A 25,286-nucleotide genomic window follows, 5' to 3' on the forward strand; every position below is an offset into this window, starting at 1 on the left:
CTCAACTCTTATTTGGAGCCTATAACGTGGCAAACACTAAGCATGCTGGTGAAGAAACATGAAAAAACAAATAATAAGCTCCTTCTCTCAAAATTCTTCTATAAATGTGACTAAGTTAACTCAACTGCACAGCTTTTAAGTCACTGGGAAACCGTGGAGGTGGGGGGAGAGAAAAGTCTAGTAAAATTTTAGCTATGTCTAATTACCACCAATTCACCAATCTGTGTGGCATTTTTTTCACAGAAATCATTATTTGTTTTACATCTTGATAAGTTCCCTTGCCCACACTCTTCCCCCTGCTTCTGGCTTTGCTTTTGTTTGAATATCTAATTCTCTACTTAACAGGATCAAGAAGAGGACTGTAAGAGGAGGAAAATTCCACATTTTCAGAAAACACTGCTTATTTATTCATGACTACTGATGGCATATTGAATAGAACAGAGTGCCACCCACTCAATATCTGTTGTTACTTTCAAAAACCAAAAACCTTACATATAACAGCACAGAGAGCATGTAGTCTTGAAGTTTCAAAATCACTTGATTCCCTCTCCCTGCTCCAATTACTGACATAACATTTAATAACAGTGTACCAAATATGTTTTGATGACATTTGTTTTTAAGAGTTGGTAAACGTTTTCCAACTTAAGGAAAGCTCCATGATATATAACTCTAGAATTTGTGTCAATAAGTGTTAATAATCTAACAAAACATGTAAGTTTACCTTCCTCTATTCGTATTACATAAAATTTAAAGAGTAGAAACTGCCTGAAAAAAATGACATCTAGTAGCAAAGACATTAAATGAGGCTGATTCTGACCTGAACATTCTTTTATTATGAGTACAAAAAGTATCAAATATTTTAAGAAATACTAAATGACATAGAGACTTTATCTTGTGCTAAAATATCAGAGTAAGAAGACCAAAAACTAAAACTGGGGACTATGCTGCTTACAAGGATAAGAACAAATTATCCAATTAAAAATTATCTTAGCAAAAAAAAAATAATAATAAAATCACTGGTTTGCTTAACAGCCAAAATCCAGACTCATAATGAAAGCACTATCACTCCCAATACCCTCTTTAGTTTCTTTCATCAGTAGCTCTTCTTTCATTATCCACCCACCCTTTGCAGAAGCATTTACTGAGCACCTGTTGAGTAATGACAAACACTAACTGATAAGAGCACAGGCACTTCTCAAAGATTTTAATATAATCAAATCCCCACAAATAACCTGTGATTCACTTTATTTAACACCTCAGAAGGGCCAGCTGAAGTGCTAATGGAGTTTATTAGAAGGACCTGTGGTAGCAACTGTGTAGGAGTCTAACCTAAGCCTGAAAAGTTGTTTACAGATTTTAGTATCTGAAGACATTATTTAAAAAGATCAACCTGGAGTTATTACCTTTAACTATTATGTAATCAGTAATATAACCAAGAAGATACTATTTATCATTTTTAAAGCACACTAATAACTAGCATAACTACTTAAATAGAAGCACTAGGCCTTTTCATTTGTAAAGAACGAAGCCCTTACTATAAATAATAAACACACTGATAGTGTCAAGAGGGGAAAATTGAGTCTAACCTGTTTAGAAGTAGAGATATAATCAAGAATAGAATTAATGGATTTTTCAGAATAATTTCTTGTGACTGCACTCCGAATATAAGTCAACAGTTGTTTATATCTATTCATCATTTCTGGAAAGTTTGTCTGTAAGAAAAGAAAAATGAATTATCAGATACAAATTTATGTACTAAAATATGTACATATGATTAAGGTTATAGAATAGACTACTACATAATGAAAGGTAGTTCATATAATTCATAATATAGTTTTGTAAAAGATGAACTATGTATGACAGGAACACTATCAACATTTTTATCTTAAATTGGAAATGACTAGATTACTCAGACAACAAATCAAATGTGTAAAGTTGGCTTATAAAACAAGTACAACTGCTAAACTTTCCAAATTTCAGTAACTGTCATTGTACAACATAATTAAATCACAAAACCACCAAAATATTCATAAGCCAAAACATACAAATAAAATCCAAGTTTTCCTTTTTTTTTTTGAGACGGAGTTTCACTCTTGTTGCCCAGGCTGGAGTGCAATGGTGTGATCTCGGCTCAACGCAACCTCCTTCTCCCACTTTCAAGCGAGTCTCCTGCCTCAGCCTCCCAAGTAGCTGGGACTACAGGCATGTGCTACCACATCTGGCCAAATTTTGTATTTTTAGTAGAGATGGGGTTTCTCCATGTTTGTTAGGTTGGTCTTGAACTCTTGACCTTAGGTGATCCACCTGCCTTGACCTCCCAAAGTGCTGGGATTATAGGTGTGAGCCACCGTGCCAGGCCAAAATCTAAGTTTTCAAATGCCTTGGGTACCTGCTACACAGGATATTAGCTATATTCACCCCTGTAATTTTATCCAGTCATTAGGAAGCTCTAATGTAAGACTTACGCGTTTCTTTTCTCCCTATAACTGGCTGGCTGTATACAAAAACGTGAAAATTAAACAATCTTTTCAAGCCTCATTACTCAAATTTCACGTCAAGAAAAGTCTCCCCATCTAAGGTTCTACTCAATAGTAGATGTAGTTAATGTTGTTATACCTTATATTTGTACTACTGAGGTTGTTCCAGGAAACATGAAAGGTCTAAAAAATAAAGGAGTACTGACACTTAAGAATTTTAGGAGAGGTTTACCATTTCTAAGTTAACCTGTAAGTCAATTTATACGTCTAACCATATAACCTGCATCCATAGTCCTCACAATCTGCAACTGCTGTTAATCCCTCTTTTTACTGAGTTCTACTCGATTCTTTTCATCAAAAATGCAAAGCATTGGCAGATAGAAATGCTTCTTTCCTTGACTACTTGAACACATGTGTTTATTAGGGTGAGGAATAAACTAATAATGTTGTGACTATCCTGCTTAAGACAATACATTCTGCCCTGAGACACAACATGAAGAACAAGAAAACTTGAGAACAACCCCTAAAACCTTCTAAGCAAGAACTGAATTACAATAAAGAAAACAATAGAGGTAGATGGGATAGAACTACCTCTAAGGATGGAACTATGGAAATACATATATAAAACCACTTTTGTTTTCAAGTTTTATGTGGGGGTAAATCATAGGTAACAACCTGTCAATGAGTTGCTAAATCCATATTACAGTATGTATCTTGTAGCAAAAGGGAAATCAGAGAAATATGACTATCCTAACTTTGAGGTTGTATCTTGGCACTGAAATAGGAGTTTTGCAAAAAGTAACAGTTTTGGGCTGCGCTTGGTGGCTCAAACCTGTAATCCCAGCACTCTGGGAGGCCATGATGGGAAGATCCCTTGAGCCCACGAGTTTGAGACCAGCCTGGGCAACATGGCGAAACCCCATCTCTAGAAAAACCACAAACATTAGCCAGGTGTGGTGGCATGCACCTATAGTCCCAGTTACTTGGAGGCTGAGGCAGGAGGATAGCTTGAGCCCGGGAGGCAGAGGTTGCAGTGATGCAATGAACCAAGATTGTGCCACTTAACTCCAGGCAACAGAGCAAGACTTCATCTCAAAAAAAAAAACAAGTTACAGTTTTGAATTCATCTCCTTTAATTTGGAGCTCATTAAAAAAAATTAAATTATTATAAAGACTGAAGGAAGATTAGGTAAATTGGTCCCAGATCAGTTGATAGTGAACCCTTCCAACTTTTTACTACCTAAAATCACTACATACAACATAGGTCCTACTCTGAGTCCAAGCAGAAAATGTGAGGGGCAGATATAGAAGCCGAAATCACTCTGTGAACCATAACTTATTCACAGATGCTGCTACAGCCAACAAAAGATAGATAAGGTAGATAAAATAGCATAAAATGCAAATAACCCTCTCCCTGACTTCCTACTCACTCTGCTCAAGGTAAAATGGCAAAACCAACTCTTAAAGGTAGCGTAGCGTTCAACTGAACTCAAAATGAAACCACTGCTAGTACGTTACAATAGCAGAGTTCTATAGGGACTCTTGGTATTTTTTCAAATCACAGAACCGAAGAGTTAAACATTCAGCCCCTAATGTCACTATAGTTGTTTAATCAAAAATTTCTGTCCCTTGAAACACTTGGTGCTTCTTCCACAGCCGTGTAATTTGCATACAGTAAATGTTCATGTTTATTATTTTTGCAAACAAAAAATGGAAAGAAAGCACAGGGGCTCTAGGCAACATAGAAATGTTTTGAAAGTATTAGAGCAGTAGAAATAGAAAGGGTAAATGCAATGTAGACAAATTTCATTCTCTAACTAGATTTAAACGTAATATACAATATACTTAGTAACATTTAACATGTTTTGAATTGTTCTGATATATTTTGGGGAATAAATGAACTAAAACATTTTGTGAACAGCTTCTGTAGATGCCATGGAGTGCCCCTATTAAAGGTGAGAGAAACAATATCAGAGTGAGAGTACCTCAAAAAGAGGAGGTACAAGATTAGTAGACGTTACCTGGATACAAGTACTAGTCAGATGGGATAGAGAAGCTAATGGGGAGAAAGAGGAGGCATATCACATGGGAAATACAAAAACAGGAGAAAAAGAAAGTGGTAACATATCAGTTATTCTTCTATAACTGCTTCACTCCCTGCTAATCTGAGCTTCAAGTTTATCTTTCTCTCAAATTCTTCTTCTCCTCTAGAGATCTAAGATTCATGATTATACCTAGTCCTATCATCTCCTGATTCTTTTTCCTTCCACTTCTACCCTGTATTCTTTACTAGTTTAAAGAAACTGAGGAATGACATTTTAGGAGTATAATGTCCTAATTCCAGTTTCTCTGGAATACGTTATGAGTTCATTCAACAAACTATTTGAGCAACCACCAAATGACAGCCATCATTATAGGTTCTAAGAATATAACAGTGAATAAAACAAAGTCCTGCTCTCATGGAGCTTACAACTTACTTCGGGGGAGGGGTGGTGTGAAGAGGGGCAATAAATAATAGACCAAAATGCAAAGAAGAAAAAGAGCAAAGAAGAAATTTAAGTGATGATGGGAAGAACACTATTTTACACTGGGTAGTCATGGGAAGGCCATCCCAGTATGTGGTGCCATTTGAGCAGAGACCTGAATCAAATGAAGAAAAAAATCCCATATGGTTATATCAGAGAGGAGCTGCTGAGGCAGAGGAAACAGCAGGTGCAAGCCTTTACACAGGATTGTGTTTGGGATGACCTGAGGAACAGAGAGTAGGCCAGTGATGGAGCAAATAAACAAGAACAGCAGCAAAGAATGGGCTTACATAAAGACTTACAGGTCATGGTAAGGATTTTGGATTTTACTGAGGGAGTTGGGGACCATTATATGGAGCAAAGGAATGACATAATCTGAACTTTTTAAAAGGATCACTATGCTACTTGTGGAGAACAGACTATAGCAGGGTAAGGATGAAAGTAAGGAGACCAGTTAAGAGGCTTTTGCAATGATCTAGGTAAGAAATAACGGTGCCTTGGAATAGAGTAGAAGAGGTAGAAATGGTAAGCAGCAGTCATACTGGATATAAAGCCACGTGGATTTGCCAATGGATTATTTGTGGGGTAAGAGGCAAAGAGAAGACTTAAGCATAATGCTAATGTTTTTGGCCCTAGTCAATGGAAGAGAAACTCTTTATAATAAACAGGAGCATTTTAAAACTCCAAAGTAAATACTAATCCTTTGTGAAAAAGTCAGTTTATTAATAATGCAGCCAAATACTGTCCATGCATCTGAAAGAATAAATTTTCTTAAATAGAAAACTTCTGTATCCTATGTAGAAACTTTTCTTTTAACTTAATATTACTATAGTCCTAAATGCAAAGCAGACTAAATATAAAAACACGTCCAAAGAATTACTTTAGAGAAGTAGATGTAACAGTACTTTGTCATGATGAGGTTTTTACCTACAGAATTTATTTCATTAGTTTAATTCTCCTCAAAACATATCTTACCAACTTGAAGTTAATCTTAATCATTTGTTTCAGTGCTTTAAATCCCCACTCTCCTTTTTCACCTTCAAGTTCCAAAACCTAAGAAAAGGAAGAAATTTTTAGTTTATCTGAATAGTAACATGTTATTTTCTAATGATGGCCAATGTGTAAGTATTTAATTAATTTTACACTATATGCATAATAAACATTTCCCCAAGGATTCCGCCATTTCTCAATGTCATTTTTAATCTTTAAAAAAAAAAAAAAGTCGTAAGATGCTTAAAGATAAGCAAGCTTGGCCGGGCGCGGTGGCTCAAGCCTGTAATCCCAGCACTTTGGGAGGCCGAGGCGGGTGGATCACGAGGTCAAGAGATCGAGACCATCCTGGTCAACATGGTGAAACCCCGTCTCTACTAATACAAAAAATTAGCTGGGCACGGTGGCGCATGCCTGTAATCCCAGCTACTCAGGAGGCTGAGGCAGGAGAATTGCCTGAACCCAGGAGGCGGAGATTGCGGTGAGCCGAGATCGCGCCATTGCGCTCCAGCCTGGGTATCAAGAGCGAAACTCCGTCTCAAAAAAAAAAAAAAAGATAAGCAAGCTTAAAGTTCCTTCATCAGGAAAATTAAGAGCTACTTCTTGATTATTATACAGTTCCTGAAATATTTTTTCCCCATGAATAACCAACCAATGGTAAAAATAATCCATAAGTGTATCAGTAAGTCAAGATATCAAGCTATTTTTAATAATGAAACCACAACTGTTTGATTTACTCCTCAAAAAATAAGATTGCAGTGAATATCTATTGACCATCATGTTGATGGTTCTTCTGCCAGAACCGTCCTAGATTTTCAGGACAATGGCCCTGCTCCATAGATAGCTTGATTGGAAAAAACAACAGGATAACGTTTTTGAAATATTTGCTTGTGCTGCTTAATGCTAACTTACCTTATAGGATAATTAAGCATTCAAAACACATTTCTGAGATAAAATCACCTGAGACTTATTTGTTCTAACACATAATTTTAAAAAATTAACACACAGAATCAATTGGAAAAGAATATAAACCTTTTGGAAACTGCTTAATGCTGCTTTTGGGTCATCTTCTTTTAATGCTTTGGAATTATAGTACTGATTTTCCAAATCCACATTTGGCTCGGAGTTACTATCTTCAGAGTATTCCTGTATGTTGGAAAGAAAGAAAAATTAAAAGGAAAAAAAAAGAAACCCACACATAGCAATGTAAAAAGTTAATGCGTTAAGATAGAAAAACCACATATTTATACAAGACAGGACAACCTTGAATACATAGGTAAAATGCCACTGACATTCAACTGTTATATAAAACCAGGGGTTGGAGAAAGGAGGAGGGAGGAGTCAAAAGCAAGTGTATAGCAGAATATAACCATTTCTTTCTTTCAGAAAAAAGCTAAAATTTCTACAGAATCAACATAAAAGAAGAATGCAAAGACCTAATATTGGTTAATGATCCCAATTCTGTAGTGATGAAGCTTCCATTAGTCATGAAATCTGAGGGAAACCTAATGTAGATGTGTTCTAATTATTAATCTTTGGTTCTATAATCTAACTTTTTTCTACTCTCCAAGTCTAAATTTCATTATTCTAACATGGTCTAAAACTAGCTAGGACAGTAATCTACACATTCCACAGTCATCTAGCGCTAAATATAATTATGTTAATAAGAATATTTGCCTTATGTGGACTATACAACAGCTATTTATGCTAATGTAGCTTAATCAGCTTCATAACAAATCAAAACAGATCAAACAAAATGGATTTTTATAATTTTATGAGACGTTCCATTAAATGAGTTCAATTCTTAGTGGGAAAAAACAAGGCAGAAGGGAAAACTGGAATAAAACAACTATTATTGTCGAGCAGTGTAAATAAGAGTTTTATACAGTTCCAGAATATTCAATCTAATAATGAGGATTACAAAATACACATGGATTGGTATAATGGAAATTATTACTTTATGAGTCATAAGACAGAGAGTATGTCCTTCTCAGTAATAAGTCATTACAAAGGGCAAGTTTATATCAAATTAAGATTAGTACCTGGAAGTAAACACAAAAAGACAAGAATGGTATTACAGTTATTTCTAAATCCAAATACAGGTAACAAATTTCTTTATAAAAAATTACGTTACAGGCCAGGCGCGATGACTCACGCCTGTAATCCCAGCACTTTGGGAGGCTGAGATGGGTGGATCACAAGGTCAGGAATTCAAGACCACCCTGGCCAATATGGTGAAACTCCGTCTCTACTAAAAATACAAAAAAACTACCCAGGTGTGGTGGCGCGTGCCTGTACTCCCAGCTACTCAGAAGGCTGAGGCAGAAGAATTGCCTGAACCCAGGAGGTAGAGGTTGCAGTGAGGAGAGATTCGCCACTGTACTCCAGTCTGGGCAATAGAGGGAGACTCTGTCTCAAAAAAAATTTGTTACAGTCCCATAAAAGTATAGGAATGGAGAAAGGTATGCTGTGTACAAGTTTCTCGAAAGTTCAAAAACACATTAACACAAGATGAAGTTTTCAATACTCTCAAGAGTGGCTTTGTAATGTGCGCCCTCTGGAGGATAATTCCTTCCTCCTTTATGTGAGAACATGAGACTGTCACTCAGTCTTCCAGATTTAAGACCCGGAATTCCATTATGTTTAACATATGAAAATCACTTGGAACATTTCTTTTAGGGACAAAATGAAACTAGGTAGTAAATAAGTTTCATAATTATTCATTGACTTCTTAAACCTTGCAATCTAGGCTTGTCTACAAAGAAAGTGATCATGCTAAAAAACCAGAAATTAATAAAGAATGAACAAGCCAACAATACACAGAATGATGCTGTGACAGTGATGCCTTCAAAGCAGGGTTTTGAAAGATAAATGGAAGTTTGCCCGCTAGACAAAACGGGAGAGGATAAAGAGAATAGTACATGTAGTAACAGCATAAACAATGAAAGGTACTATTTGTTAGAACATAAAAATCATTACTGATTCTACCTTCAAAATAAATCTCAGATCTGTCCACTCCCAAATCTCAAATCTACCCACTCCCTTGCCTGCTACCACCCTACCCTATCAAACTAGTTTCATCTCTCTACAAACTTAACAGCCTTCTCATTCTTTTCTTTGTCCTAATATCCTCATGGTTAATTAAGCAAGGGAAATAATTTTCACAAAATGTAAATTATCTTAATCTTTTTCTTCAAAAATGGTTCCCATTCCTCTTAAAATGAAGAGCAAAATCATCAAAACTTGATTCCTGTGTACAACCTTATCTCCTATCAAGTTCTCCCTCATTCATTTTGCTGTAGCCATCCTGGTCTTAACAAGTGGCCAAATTCTCCTATTTTTATGTGCTATTCCTGTCTCTTTCCACCTCTACCTCTCTTCATCTGGTTAACTGCTGTATATCAATTCAGATCTAAGCCTAAGGGCATTCTTTAGGGAAGACTTGGAGTAAAGAATCACAGCTATAAAACCTACTCTAAGTCTAGAGGGGTGGCTCATGCCTCTAATCCCAGCACCTTGGGAGGTAGAGATGGGTAGATTGCCTGAGGTCAGGAGTTTGATCGAGACCAGCCAGACCAACATATTGAAATCCTGTCTCTACTAAAAATACAAAAAATTAGCCAGGCATGGTGGTGGGCACCTGTAATCACAGCTACTCAGGAGGCTGAGGCAGGAAAATCGCTTGAACCCGGGAAGCAGAGGTTGCAGTGAGCCGAGATCAAGCCATTGCACACCAGCCTGGGCAAGGAGAGCAAAACTCTGTCTCGAAAACAAAAAAAAACCCTACTCTATGCCTCTGGAAATCAGTTCTTTTCTAATTGTTTTATTAAGTTGGAACAAACATAAACAGATTTACCATATAATATACGATTTATCACAGATTAACTTAAAACTGTTGAATAAGATAGAGGAATAGCTCCCTGAACTAGAAAATTACTTTTTTTGCAACCCAAACCTTCAGAATGCAGACTTGAACCTCGAAGCAAAATGAAAAATATTTCTGATTTACATTTATCACAAAGTATAAATTTAGAGTCCATTTATTTTTGGTTTCTTGGCTCAAAAGAGCTTAGAAAAAACACTTAGGTCAGGTTTTGAGAAGTGGAAAGCAGAAGCTGAAAGATACACATGACAATAGTAGGACTAGAGTTTTGGAGCTTCCTAGCAAAGGAGAAACAGTATTTTAGAAAGGGAAGAGATTAACTTCAATTATCTGGAAATTATGGAACCAATTATAACATTGTTAAAAAAAACAAGATCCTTTACATTTCCTGTCTTATCACACGGTATCTTGTCATTCAATCATGCAATACTTATTATAACACTAGTTACCTGTAACTTCTGGAAACTGATAGATTTCAGATTGAGATTTCTAAACTTTGGATGTTACAACTCCAAAGAAAATCACAATGACTGAGAAGATGTAATTTAGCCCTCTACATATCCTATCTTATATTCATATCACATGGATTAAGAAATGGCCTGTATAATGTTTTTGCATAACTGGAATTCAACTCTTAAATGTTATGGCTAAAATATATAAATACATGAGAACCAGCACAACTGATGTTCTATTGATTGACCACAAATAGGCAGTCCCTTGTTATGATCTGCAACATCATGTTCGAATGGCTTGAACCAGCCATCATGACATCATTAACCTGTCATTCGCACTCCACTGAATCAATTATCATAAGCTATGCACTGCTGCAAATTATTCTTCAGTTATTACAGAGGCATAGTTTTCAAACTAATGTTCTGAAGTCTTTGGAATAACAATTCTATTTAGATGCTTCTATTATTTATACTCAACAATCATGATCTTTAATATATGCCAGCAGTTAATGATTGCTCACACAAATCCAAACTAACAGCCCCTCCCCTCAAGGTAATTACGGTCTATTAAGAAACAGATATGCAAACAAAACTGTAATATAACATAATAAAAGCAATAATAGACACACATACTAAGTCTACTGGCATCTCAAAAAGGAGTAATCAACTCCTTCTAAGTTAAAGGAAGGAAAAAGATACCTGAGTCAGGTATAAAAGTACGAACAGTAATGACCTGCAACGAGGAAGGGCAGCTGAAATAAAGCAATTAACCTGCAAAAGCAAGGAGGCTTGAAACAGTATGAATAGTTTGGGCTAAAGCACAGGATGTTATGTATTGGTTGATGAAAGAAAGATGAGCTGGTATTGAATGGAGGAACAGGACAACAGAAGTCTAGCAGGGAGTTGAGACCCAATAAAGAGTGTCTAAAAGATTTTACAAGGAAATAATCAGATGTGTGTTTCTGGAAGAGTACTCTGGTAGCAATGAGGTAGCCCACTGGATAATCTTAAAAGTCTGGCCAGGAGACGTGAAGGCCTGATCCCAAGAAGCAGAATGAGGAGAAAATGTAGGGGATGCAATAAATAATGGAATAAACATAGAAGATGTTAAACAATGTTAAAGATGTAAAATAAAAGTGCCCATATGGGCACAAGACAAAAGAAAATAAAATTACCCATAATGACTATCAGGACTTGGTAATACATGATGCCATTAATCACAATAGGGAATCTAGAAGTACTGAATAAGTATTACTAAACTGAATTTAGTTATGTCAAATGAATAAGAGATAATAATTTGTAAAAGTTTACATGCTTTTTAACAGAAAAGTGAAATTTCAATTAGTATATAAAGAATGCTTTAAAAACAAATGAAGAGTTTAAGCAATAAATGAAAAACGACTTGTTTTACATGAACAGCTGTAAAAGTGTTTAAAAAAATAAAACCCTAAACTTCAATAATAGTTCCAACCCACTTATATAATTCATGTCCTGATATTTCCCCAAAGCAATCTGTGATCCATCCACACGACCAAAATCTACTCTTTCTCAAACATGCCACACAATTTTAAATCTTTGCTTTGGCATAAACTGCTTTTTTGGCTAGAATTCTAAACCACTTTCCCTCCTAACAACCTTTCTGCTTTTCTCCTATGATACTCCCCTGCCCTAATACTGCTGGGAAATGTGTTTATCAACTCATCTTAGCATCAATCTTCTGAGCAAACTAAATTTTTCTTCTCAGTCATGCTTCCATATGACATGCATCTCTCTAACATAGAGCTTTGTATGTTAAAACAGGCCAAACTGTGAATTTCTCAGAAGCAGGAATTTTCTTATGCATCTGTGTATTCTGAGAGCCTGGGATATTACAAAACGCTTAGTAAGTGTTTGGTTAATTAAAATAAAAGATGGTTAAACATTCCAAAATAACACAACATAGAGGAGCCAAGGTCAATTTTGACTATATCTGGAATGTAGCTACTTAACAGTCCTAAGAAACATACTTTAGAAAAACAAGACTCACCATTAACAATGCTTTCTGAGCCTGGTCTAACTATCAGATGCTGGACACACTAAGAGACATAGGGTAGTATTTCACTATCGTTAAAAACCAGACACAATTGAAATCCTAGGTAGCCATTTATGGTTTAGCTACTTAAGTTATCCATTAAAAAAAGAAAAATCACATAAGTTAATGGGTGCTGATTTGTTATCTATGGAGTAAATTAGTATTTTTTTAAAAAAAAAAAAACAACTGTTGGCCGGCTGGTGCGGTGGCTCACACCTGTAATCCCAGTACTTTGGGAGACTGAGGTAGGTGGATCACCTGAGGTCGGGAGTTTGAGACCAGCCTGGGCAACATGGTGAAACCCCGTCTCTTCTAAAATACAAAAAATTAGCCAGGCGTGGTGGTGCATGCCTGTAATCCCAGCTACTCAAGAGGTTGAGGTCGGAGAATTGCTTGAACCCAGGAGGCAGAGGTTGCGGTGACCCAAGATCATGCCATTGCACTCCAGCCTGGGCAAAAAGAGCGAAACTCCATCAAAAACAAACAAACAACAACAAAACTGTCCTAAATTTTTAGTGTTCAAATTAAATTTCCCAAGGAGAGCTGTCATAAAAGTCATATTTGTGTTTCAGCATCCTAAAAGAGTTACTATAAAACCTGGGCTCTAGTTCTAATTCTCTCACATATTTGTCCTATAAATTTAGGTAAGTCCCTCAATCTCTATGCTTTAGTTTTTCTTGTGTCAAATTTGGGGGCTGAACCTTGAAGGAAGTTTCTAATTCCCACGGAGGTCCATATGTTGTTCATTTTGGGATATAATATACAAGTACAAATTCACTTTGTTGGATACCCATAGTTTGCAGATTTAAGTTACCAGTGAAAAGTCTTAAGTTTATTTTTTATTAAATGTACTTATGCTTATTATTAATCATTAAGTTTATTATTACTTAAATTTATATAACTTTATTTTATCCTTAGCATGTAAAAGTTGTGTCCCATTGTTTTAGTTATTCATGTTTGAACCTCTCTAATTGCATTATACAAGGTACATTTATGAGGTAATACAACAGGCCTTTTTGAAAAGTTGCCAACTTATATTCCAAATCAGTATTTTTCTTTTAAGTAGTAGCTTTAAGGTACAGTAAAATTATTCCAATGATACTGACATGGATTACAGCAATGCTTCTGAAATACTCAAAAAACCCAACTTCACTGGAGTTGTATGTTTCTACCCTGAAACAACAGCATCCAGGTGAATGGCCAAACTTATTCATCAAACCTGATTCTTAATTTTCAACTACATCTAAAAAAGGAAAAAACTCTAGCTACAGCCGAATTTTTTTTTAAATAAGCTGCACATTGTTTTTTCAAAATGTTGAAAACAAGTCAAATTCTTATCAATAGAGAACTGTTTAGAGGATGGTACATCCATACAATCAATGCAGCCATAAAAAATAAGGAAGCTCCAGCATACTTATACGGAATAATCTCTCAGATAAATTAAAAAGCAAAGAACAGGATTTACAATATGCTATACCAAGGTTAAAAAAAAAAAAGAGGATGGATTAGAATGTATATTTGGTTGTCTACCAAGAAGAATGGGAACTGGACAGATAAGGAACAAAATGGAGGAGAAAACTCTGAAGTACATATTTTTATATTTTCTGGTTTTGAACCATGTGCATGTATTTTCTTTTTAAAAAATATAGTGACAGAGTCACTGTCTGGCCTTTAAAGTAACATATTTGTTCATCATTTGCATCCTGCAACCTGCCCACCTCCATCAATAAAAGCAATATAGGTTCACTGTGAAAAGTCTTCAAGACAAAAACAAATTAAAAAAAAAAACAAACCTAAAACTGGCCGGGGGCGGGTGGCTCATGCCTGTAATCCCAGCACTTTGGAAGGCTGAGTGGGGCAGATCATCTGAAGTGAGGAGTTCAAGACCAACCTGGCCAACATGGTGAAACCCTGTCTCTACCAAAAATACAAAAATTAGCTGGGTATAGTGGTTCGGGCTTGTAATCCCAGTCATTTGGGAGACTCACGCACGAGAATTGCTTGAACCAGGGAGGTGGAGGTTGCGGTGAGCTGAGATTTCATCACTGCACTCCAGCCTGGGCAACAGAGTGAGACTATCTCCAAAAAAAAAATTTTAAACCATTGATAATTTATTTCCAGACATTTTTCTATATTTTTTCCCACCTAACAAAATTTGAAAAATATGGATTATACTGTCTTTGATATTTTTTGAACTTAACATTTATAGTAGCTATATGTTCACTATGTACACAGCACTGGCAATCGACCATCATCTTTCTACTGATTTTATTAAAAGTATGACAAATTCGAAAGCCTGTAAGAGATCCTGTAGCTAAGACCCATTCCCCGCCCCCCACCCTCGACTACACACAAAAAAATAGACAAAGTGAAAATGTAGAGCATTAAAACTGCTATACCATAAAAAAAATCACAGGAACATGGGTGGAGCTGGAGGCCATTATTCCTAGCAAACTAATGCAGAAACAGAAAACCAAATACTGCATGTTCTCACATGGGAGCTAAATGGTAAGAACTCATTAAAACGAAGGCAAGAGACACTAGGGCCTACTTGAGGGTAAAGGGTGGCAGAATGGAGAGGAGTAGAAAAAATAACTATTGAGTACTAGGCTTTGTACCTGGGTGACGAAATAAATCTGTAAAATAAACCCATGTAACATGAGCTTACCTATATAACTAAGCTGCACATGTACCCTTGAACCTAAAAGTTAAAAAAAAACCAAACTGCTAAATATTAAGAAAAACAATACTAGTAAACATTTATTCAATAATCTCAACTATGAGCTTGACTAGGGGAATATAATGAGACTCACAGCTGGTAATATATTTAACCAAATGGAATTATTCTAATTTTTAGACAATGTTTTCTTTGTAATACATTTAAATAATTATATTCAAATATTTAATACCTTACCTATAACAGAACTTACTAGAGAATAATTTTTGGTATAAAGTCAATTTGTCTTAAATCCTTTCTAAAAAAATTATTAGAAGTTTCATGCTAGAACAATTGAACTCTGGAATTAAAACAGTTAGCTTATCAATGGCCTTACCAACTTAATGAATGGCACTATGGTTATTATTTAATATTAATGGAGCAGCAAATAACCTATAAACCTGTAAAATTAGCAATGCATTAAATGTCATTTACTAGCACCATCTCCTACCACAGATTATGTTTAGAAATGCCTCTACCTCTAATAAAAATCAAACAGACCTTAGAACATACATGACCATACATGTATGCTGAATTTCTTTTACATTCATTTCTTTTTTTTAAAAAAAAATACCTGTTTGTTTTCTTTTATTTTAGATCCTTCTTGGGCAGAGATCATTATTTACTTTCACGGGTAAAAACAGTACAGTTTTAGAAATGGACTTAATTTTTCAGATGGTATCCTAACTACCTATTTCCACCAGACTGGGCAGGAACAAAAAGTGATTTAGGGTGTTAAAACATATTGATGGACAACCAGTAAAGATATGCTAAGTATCATTGTAGTCAGAAAAACTCATAGCTCTTAGTTAATACTTTAACTAAAAGGAGGTGATGACCAATTTTCCAACAAACAATACCTGCAGACTTTCAAATTACTAAGAAAGGGGGAGGAGGAATAACAGACATTACATTTTAAATAGTAATTTAAAAAATACTATTAAAAAAAAAGAAAACCTCTTTTGGCAAAATGTAAGCATGAAATGGGAACCTGCCTCCTTAATCTTTTTTTTTTTAATAATATATGATTTAAGGAAATGAAAAACAAATTACTAAATATATTTTATACCACCAAAAGTTTTAATTGTTAGTAAATGGAGCATAAATAATTTTACAGTTAGACACCGGATAGACACCTGATGAAAGACAGATGAGGGGAGGAAGAGCTATTTAATACTAGGGAAAGAAAAACAAAAAGCCCAACAGAAAATTCCAACATTTCATTTCATTATGCAGTAATACAAAATCTTACTTTAAGAAATAAACAAGTTAAAACAAGGCCAGGTGCGGTGACTAACACCTGTAATCTCAGCAGTTTGAGAGGCCGAGGTGGGCAGATCACTTGAGGTCAGGAGTTTGAAGTTCACTGTGAAAACAGGGTCACAGCATCACCAATATGGTGAAATCTGCCTCTAATAAAAATACAATAAATTGCCGGGTGCGGTGGCTCATGCCTGTAATCCCAGCACTTTGGGAGGCCAAGGCAGGTGGATCACAAGGTCAGGAGTTCGAGACCAGCCTGGTCAATACGATGAAACCTTGTCTCGTTTTAAAAAAAAAAAAAAATTAGCCAGGTGTAGTGGCAGGCACCTGTAATCTCAGCTAGTCAGGAGGCTGAGGCAGGAGAACCACTTGAACTCGGGAGGCGGAGGTTGCAGTGAGGGGAGATTGTGCCACTGCATTCTCCCTGGGCAACAGAGTGAGACTCTGTCTCCAAAAAAAAAAAAGGTTAAAGCAATTATATATTCAACTTTATTATATTGCTCATGTAGTGTAGCCCCTAAAAGGCTGGGAAAACATGGCCAAGTTAAAACATTATATGTCTAATAAAAAATCTTGCAAAGTTAATCAGGTACTTCATGGAATGAAGATTCTCACTGCCATTACTACACTACATTCTCAAAGATGATCTTCAACTGAATCACAGTGCTAATAAGTTATGTATCCAACAGACAACTGCTTAGGAAAGAGATAAGTAGAAATATTTCCAAACACAAACTAATAATACAAATGCAGTTTCTCAGATGACATACAGCTGGGCATGGTGGCACGTGCCAGTAGTCTCAGCTACTTAGGAGGCTGAGGCGGGATGACTGATTGGGCCCAGGAGTTTGGGCCCAGTCTGGGTAACACAGCAAAATCCTATCTCTTTGCAAATCAAAACCACAATTAGCATGGTTATTAATCAAAAAGACAAAAAAATAATAGAATGCTGGCAAGAAAGTGGAGAAAACAGAACTCTCCTACACTGTTGATGGGGATGTAAATTAGCATAGCCATTCTGGAAAACCGTATGGAGGGTTCTCAGAAACTAGAACAACTACCAAAAGATCCTGCAATCCCACTACTGGGTTTATCCAAAGGAAAGAAAATCAGTATATCAAAGGGATACCTGCAGTCCATGTTTATTGCAGCATTATTCATAACAGCAAAGACAGAGAATCAACCTAAGTGTCCATCAATGGATAAATGAAGAAAATGTGATATATATACGTAATGGAATACTTTTTGGCTATAAAAAATTATAAAATTCTGTCAATTTGCAGCAACATGGATGGATCTGGAGATTTAGGTTAAGTGAAATAAGCCAAGCACAGAAGGACAAATATCACATGTTCTCTCTCACTCAGATGTGAGAGCAAAAGAATTGATTTCATGGTGGTAGAGAATAGAATGATAGGAAAAATGTGGGGGGAAATAGTGCAGAAGTGAGAGAAGTTGGTTAATGTGTGCAAACCAATAGCTGGCTAAAAGGAGTAACTTCTAATGTTTGATAGCAGAGTAGGGTGACTGGTTAAAATGTATTTTATGTTTCAAAATATCTAGAAGAGATGACTTTAAACATTCCCAAGACACAGAAATGATAAAAACACAAGGTGATGGATATTCTAAACACAGACAGATCATTACATATCCTGTGCAAGTAACAAAACCCCATAGATATATACAAAATACTATGAATCAATTTAAAAATTACAAGCAAATTTAAAAGAAAGATTTTGATAACAAAACACCTGTAATATGAACAAACAATGTAAGTAAAAATAGATAAATACATATTCTTAATGAACTGAAGTCATTGCCTATAACTGGCTTGGCTTGCACAAAGTAAAATTTAAGGCAGAAGTCGTAACTATTAGCGAAACTACGTTTAACTTTAAAAATTGTAAAAATCTCTACTATGACTTTTAAATAATAGCGAGAATTTGTCTCCCGCTTGAAAAGTGTGCCTTCTTTTAAAAAGAAAAGAATTAAAAATATATACGAAGTTATAGACTAATTTAAAAAAATATATTAGGCAGGGCGCGGTGGCTCAAGCCTGTAATCCCAGCAATTTGAGAGGCCGAGGCGCGCAGATCACGAGTTCAAGAGATCGAGACCATCCTGGCCAACATGGTGAAACCCCGTCTCTACTAAAAATACAAAAATTAGCTGGGCATGGTGGCATGTGCCTGCAGTCCCAGCTACTCGGGAGGCTGAGGCAGGAGAATTGCTTGAACCCGGGAGGAGGAGGTTGCAGTGAGCCGAGATTGTGCCACTGCACTCCAGCCTGGCACCTGGCGACAGAGTGAGACTCTGTCTCAAAAAAAAAAAAAAAAAAAAATTTTATATATATATATATATAAATATTTTGACAACCTTTGGCACTTAAAATGATATAAAAGAACTATATGAAACACCTCCAAAATAAAGAAAAAAAGCAAGCTGACGTTAACTCTGGGTCAAGACAATTTTCTGAGTTTCCACACGATGTTTTTTTAATAGCAAACGTCATTCGAACTTGTAAATCCATTACTAAATGAAGCCTTGAATCTTTGAAAATCTCCACTCAGCCAGAGAAATTCGTTTATTTCTATGCTGTTGCTGTTTTAAACTTTGTACACTAGGAAATTTCTAAGAGAAAAGCCATGGGTTCAATTCTCTTACAAACCGTCCCCCAAAAACACAACAAGCAAAACCTCCTCCCCAGCTTTTCTTTATAAAGAACTGAGCAAGTAATTCAACTACCCTTTTTTCAGTTATCCTTGCTTTGAACTCTCCACTACACACTTACATCAGACCAAAACTGACCCTGGACAAGGCTATTAAAGATATGTATCCAGGAGACTCAAGTTGCTTTTCGCGGCCAGGCCTGGGAGCAGTAGGCATCCCCCACCCTCGCCCAGTTTTCAGACTTCTCCTAGCATTTCGCACCCGCTCAGTTCGAGTGTGAAGAAGTGGGGGCCCAGACCGCTGAGCCCGAAGAAGCAAAGCCAGGGCCTACACCGCAGCATGGTCACCGAGGCGGCTCGCGCGGTGGGGAGGCAGGAGGCACAGAGAACCGAACGCCAGGGGCCAGGGGCATCCGTGTAAACGCAGAAGACACTGAGACTTGGAGCGCAAGGCCCGGGACCCCCTTCACTGCTTTCTTTGCCCTCCCTTCCCCATGTTGGAGAAGCAAGGCCCAGGCCCAGTGCGGGAACGGAGAGGAGGTAAACCAGTCCTGTCACCGAACTGAGAGAGAGTAGAAGCGGCACATGCTTTACGGGGGAGAGGCCGCGGCCGCCTCCGCCGGGGCCTCGAAAACTAGACACATCTCCACCCCCAGAGTTCGTTCCCTGTGCCTCACCAGGTCGTAGTCCTCCTCATCATCGCACATGAAATCATCCTCCATGTCAGACATCTTGGCCGGGATGGGGAGGAGAAATTGGAGACAACCTCCTCCCACAATCCTCCGCGGCTCAGAGACGTCACGCTCAGCTTCTTTTCGCCTTCCCGTCCCTCTTAGAGGAGCTGTTTCCTGCCGGAACCAATTACCTCGACGTTTAGGGGATTCGGTACGACTCCAAAAGGAACTGCACCACCCACCTTTTCCTGCGAAGTGATTGGTGCCTTAGCAACTAAACCAAGCAACTGGGAAATTGTCAGGGGCTGCAGGTCTCAGCCGAAGGGCGTCAGAAACTGCGCTCGCATCGAGCAATTTCCAGCCTCCTGAGTAAGGGAGCAGTGTCCTCCCTTGCCTGGGACTCTGGAAACATCTCATTCCGATGAAAGTAAGGGACAGCTTAGGATCAGAAGCCTTTCGCGGAGAAAAGGCTGACGTGCCCGTCCTATATGACAGGTATTATTTCTGCTGTCATCGTACGTGTGCATTTAGCACACACATTACGGTGGATTATCCTAAAATACTTGGGAGTACTTTTCAGCAACACAGTTTACACTTAATGCTTGTTACATTTGTAGGAGACAAAACGATTCTGTGGATATCCCAAATTAGGTATACAGGTATCAGTTGAGTTGCCTTAAATCTTACTCAGTTGTTCAACGAATTATAAACTGACCTTTACAGCCCTTGGGACCAAATTAAGGTAACAACGACTGGTTTTTTAAAAATACATTACTGGGAACCTGAGAGTATCATGTTATGGGGAGATGGGGGCTGCGGTGACTCGCGGGATCAGGAATTTCGACCTAGAGAACCGAGAAAAACGGGGAATCGGCAAGATGAAGCCCTCTCCTGCTGCAGGCATCCCTCTACCAACAGCCTCCTGCGAGAGCAGATTAGTCTGTATCCGGAAATTAAGGGAGAGACTGCTCGTAAAGATGACAAGCTGCTATAATTTCTTCATTTCTAAGAGATGTATATGTTGATTTCAAAGATCCTGTGTCTTCCGTGCAGGTAAAAGCTGCTGAAACATGTCAAGAGCCAAAGGAATTCAGATTTGCTGAAAGGCCATCACTTTGATACGATAAATATTGAGAGCATCCCCAAAGGCAAAATTTCCATGGTAGAAGCATTGACACTTCTCAATAATCATAAACTTTATCCAGGAACATGGGCTGCTGAGAAAATAGCTCAAGAATACCATTGAGAACAGAAAGATGTGAATTCCCTTCTTAAATATTTTGTTGAAGTCAAAATCTTCCCTCCTGAAGACAAGAAAACAATACAATAAAAATGAAGAAATTCACAAAAATTTCCTATGTGTACTCCTCATCCCTCATCCTGTATGTTTTCTCATTTTTTGCATATTAAATTATGTTAATTACCAAGTGTTTAATGCTCTCATTGTGAGAGCATACTCTTAATATTTATTGAGCTCCCTGACCTTTCAAGATTGTCATAGAATGTATTTTGTTTTCTTTTAATTTGGTTTAGGTATATTTCATATGTACATGTCAGCATGACTAATCAGCACATCTGTAACTTTATTATAAGTAAAAGTTAATTTGTTATTTAGGCACATCATACCAACTTTTAAATTGGTCATATGACGCCTTGGGAAATGTCTTGAATGCCTCATTTAAGTTTTACTTTCCAAGTTAAGTGTTTAGTTCATTCCTCATATGTGATAGTGAAAGTAGAAGCTTTCCTGACTCTTAAGACTGACATTTTTTTGTCAGCAAAAGAGACTGGATAGCAAGGTAGACTAACAATATTTCCCAGAGAAAGGCGCACAGTAGAAAATAATGAATCAATAGAATCTAATTAAAATTACTACTCCAGGGAATAAGAAATATTGAGGATTTATTTTATTTTGAATTGGTTTTAAGTATGGAATAATTGTCTTTACAGTTATAAAACGTGATTGTGTTTACAAAATGTTGGGAATTTCTGCTTTGACAAACAGGTAAGTCCCATGGCCTTCAGAGAGGCAGGCAGAAGTAGAAACTTTCAAAAAAGTAACATTTCTCTGGATTTAACATGGAAATAGAAAAATTTAAAGAATAATTGAATCAAAAAACATGGTAAATGAAATTTGGTGATTATATATTGTTTCGGATGTTAACACTAGTTGAGAGAAGAGAGAAAAAATAGCAAGTAGAAGCAGAGAACAGGATCATTAGAAGGGACCTGAGAAATTGCCGCTTCATCCATTTTAGCAAACTTAGCACAGCATGTACCAGTACTAGGATCTTGAGTGACGTGTGTGAGTTTAGCTCTGCCTAATATATTACTACTTGTGGGATCTTTGGGAGACTATATCTTCTTTGAGATGGAATTTCTTCTATAAAAAGAGCATAATGCTACCTTACTTAAATTTAAGGGTTATCATGAAGATAAATGAAATAGTAAAGGACTACAAAGGACCAAATATGAATTATTTTTTGCAGTGGAGAAACAAGCACCTGGGGAGAATATATGACCTAAAGTTCCTATAGTTTATGACCTAACCAGGCCCAGAATTTAGTTTTTGAAATCCTAGTAGTGTGTTTTTTCTACTGTGCCAAAAAGTGGCACACTTCAGAGAAGGGAAAATGTGTGAATTGTGGGTATACTGGGGATAGCAGTGTGTTTCTGAGGGAAGATAGGCATCACTACTTCCCAGAGATGCCCCTGAAAATTATATAGAAGATGCTGAAGAATTCAACATGATGGCAGAATGAGGCATTTGTAGTAATGCTGAGAACAGAAAAATGAACTAAGTGGAAAATTTGTAAGCATGCTTTTGAATGTAGATTTGTTATGTGAACAAACCACCTAGTTTATTTTTAGTTCAATACAATAGTTGTTTTAAGAAAACATGAAATAACTACTCAATATAAAATGCATTTAAAACCTACTGTAAATCAGTCAAAACTTTATTCCCTTTATCCTAATGGTTACTAGTTGAGTCACTAATACTAGTACACCCTATTTCTGAGCCATCTTTATTCATGTCTACATTGTGTGATTGGGCAGCTGTTATGTGGGGTCACATGATAAAATAAAGATCTTTCCATACCATTAAAAAAACACACACATTACTGTTACACAAAATCATTGGCAGAGTTCGAAATAAAGAAAACAATGAAAGTAGGAAAACCACTTTTCAAACAGGTAGCATTTTTCACGTAAACTTCCAGTTCTGTCCACATGAATCCACAAGTGTTATGCAGTTAAGCATAGGTATAGATTTGGATTCTTTTTGCATCTATGTAGCAGGATAGTTCAATGTTTGTTAGTTTGTTTATATTTAGAGACAGGATCTTGCTATGTCACCCAGGCTGGAGTGCAGTGGTACCATCATAGCTTACTGCAGCCTCAAACTCCTGGGCTTAAGTGATCTTCCCACCTCAGCCTCCTCAGTGGCTGGGACTACAGGTACATGCCACTGTTCCTGACAAATTTAAAATATATATATATATATTTTGTAGAGATTGGGTCTTACCATGTTGCCCAGGCTGGTCTTGAACTCTTGACCTCAAGCAATCCTTCCACCTCAGCCTTCCAAAGCATTGGTATTACAGGTGTGAACCATATTGCCCAGTCTTAAAATATATTCCTGATAATAATTATTTTAGTGGCTGTGTAATAATCCCTTGTTGAATGTACCAGTGTACCATGATTCATGCCATTATTGTTATACATTCAGAGTATTGCAGAAATAACACATTTTTAAGCAATTCTGCAGAGATTATCTTTGACATTTTATTCTTTAAAAAATAATTCCGTCTGGGCGCAGTGGCTCATGCCTGTAATCCCAGCGCTGTGGGAGGCCAAGGTGGGTGGATCACCTGAGGTCAGGAGTTCGAGACCAGCCTTGCTAACGTGGTGAAACCCTGTCTTTACTAAAAAAAAAATTAGCAGGGCATGGTGGTGGGTGCCTGTAATCTCAGCTACTCAGGTGGCTGAGGCCTGTATAAAATTAGTTTATTTTGGACTACTAAAAAAATTTCAAAACTTTAGAATTGGTTATTTTTGAACTAATGCAAAACAATATATTAGAGGCTGGGCGCAGTGGCTCAGGCCTGTAATCTCAGCATTTTGGGAAGCTGAGGCAGAAGGATCACCTGAGGTCAGGAGTTTGAGACCAGCCTGGCCAACATGGTGAAACCTCATTGTACTAAAAATACAAAAATTAGCTGGGTATGGTGGTGGATGGCTATAATCCCAGCTACTTGGGAGGCTGAAACAGGAGAATTGCTTGAACCTGGGAGGCAGAGGTTGCAGTTAGCCAAGATCGCGCCACTGCACTCCAGCCTGGGCAACAAAGAGCAAAACTCCCGTCTAAAAAAAAAAAAAGATTCTGCTCTTTTCTGTATTTCCTGATGTTTCTAAACATTTTACATTTTGTTAAATTTAGGTTATTTCCCTATTAAAACTACTTACAAGTGACAATGATGACTCCTGTTGCTCAAAATTAAACCAAAATGAACATCAAACTAGGATTTATTGGGCCTCAGAAACAAGAAGATATAACTGATTCATTTGAACATCATAAAGAGGGACTGAAATAATAGTGAAAAAGCAGCCCAGAGACCAGAGTAACTTTGTTTCTTTGATGTATCATTTACAGTAATAACCAAAAGGGGTGCCAAGGAGCTGCTACTCTTTGGCTAAGCTTTATTGTCCATTCAGACTTTGTCTCCATGTTTCCTTCCCCCTTCCTCCTGTATACAGAAGGTATACAAAACTAACATTACTTTCTTAAACTATATTCCTTATACTAGGCATCTTGCTAAGTAAGCACTTTGCATATATTATTGTCTCTTTAAACCTTTCCAACAATCCTTATGGGGTAGAAAAATAGTATTTCCTTTTCAATTTCAAGAAGATATTCCATTAGTTCTTATTAGACATATCTAATAGTGAAAATGTTTAAACATTTGGCCAGGCGCAGTGGCTCACGCCTGTTATCCCAGCACTTTGCGGGGCTGAGATGGGTGGGTTACCTGAGGTCAGGAGTTCGAGACCAGTCTGGCCAACATGGTGAAACCGTCACTACTAAAAATACAAAAATATAGCTGGGTGTCGTGGCGGGTGACTGTAAACCCTGTATATAAAAGGGGGAAGGAAACACGGAGACAAAGTATGCATATACATATAGAAATTCTGGAGCAGCAACTTACTGATGTATACAACTTGCCGAATCTCTCTTAAGTTATGCTACTACCCCTAGTGTGCGGAGCATGTTGGCCCAAACTTCCTCAATCAGGAAACTTTGGAATGAATAGGTATATTGCTAGCTGTCTTCACTTGGGTTTAATCTCAACATTTCAGAGGTGCAAAGTGCACTAGATTGAGAGTTAACAGATCTGAATTTTAATTTCAGTTTTGCTCCCAATGGTCGCTGTGATCTTAGGCACATCACTTCACCTTTCATCGTTCATTCACTTTATCTTACCTATTCATTAAAAACAATCTGCTTGCCCTTAGTTGCTTTCTAGTGGTATGGATGGTGGAGGTGGTGAGACAGACAATAAATATA

At 37.1% G+C, this 25,286-nt stretch overlaps 1 protein-coding gene and 1 pseudogene across 5 annotated transcripts in view; one reads left to right on the forward strand and one right to left on the reverse strand.

Moving 5' to 3' along the window:
* LOC105709990 (COP9 signalosome complex subunit 2) overlaps positions 1-25,286 on the reverse strand; it is a 425,050-nt gene that overhangs the window by 13,164 nt on the left and 386,600 nt on the right. For 4 of the 5 annotated variants that reach the window (XM_012442168.2, XM_012442169.2, XM_064365646.1 and 1 more), the window contains 3 exons: positions 7,025-7,138; positions 5,978-6,055; positions 1,587-1,712 (listed from right to left, as the gene is read on the reverse strand). In XM_012442168.2, the coding sequence (XP_012297591.2) occupies positions 1,587-1,712; positions 5,978-6,055; positions 7,025-7,138 (318 nt within the window). Of the gene's footprint in view, positions 1-1,586; positions 1,713-5,977; positions 6,056-7,024; positions 7,139-19,723; positions 19,832-25,286 lie in introns of those variants that run through there. The other variant, XM_012442172.2, reaches the window with a different exon arrangement.
* On the forward strand, positions 20,470-21,595 carry LOC105709996 (NADH dehydrogenase [ubiquinone] 1 alpha subcomplex assembly factor 4-like; annotated as a pseudogene).

This window comes from Aotus nancymaae, unplaced genomic scaffold (assembly GCF_030222135.1).
Source record: "Aotus nancymaae isolate 86718 unplaced genomic scaffold, 86718_ANA_hifiasm-v0.15.2.pri h1tg000062l, whole genome shotgun sequence".
NCBI lineage: Eukaryota > Metazoa > Chordata > Mammalia > Primates > Aotidae > Aotus > Aotus nancymaae.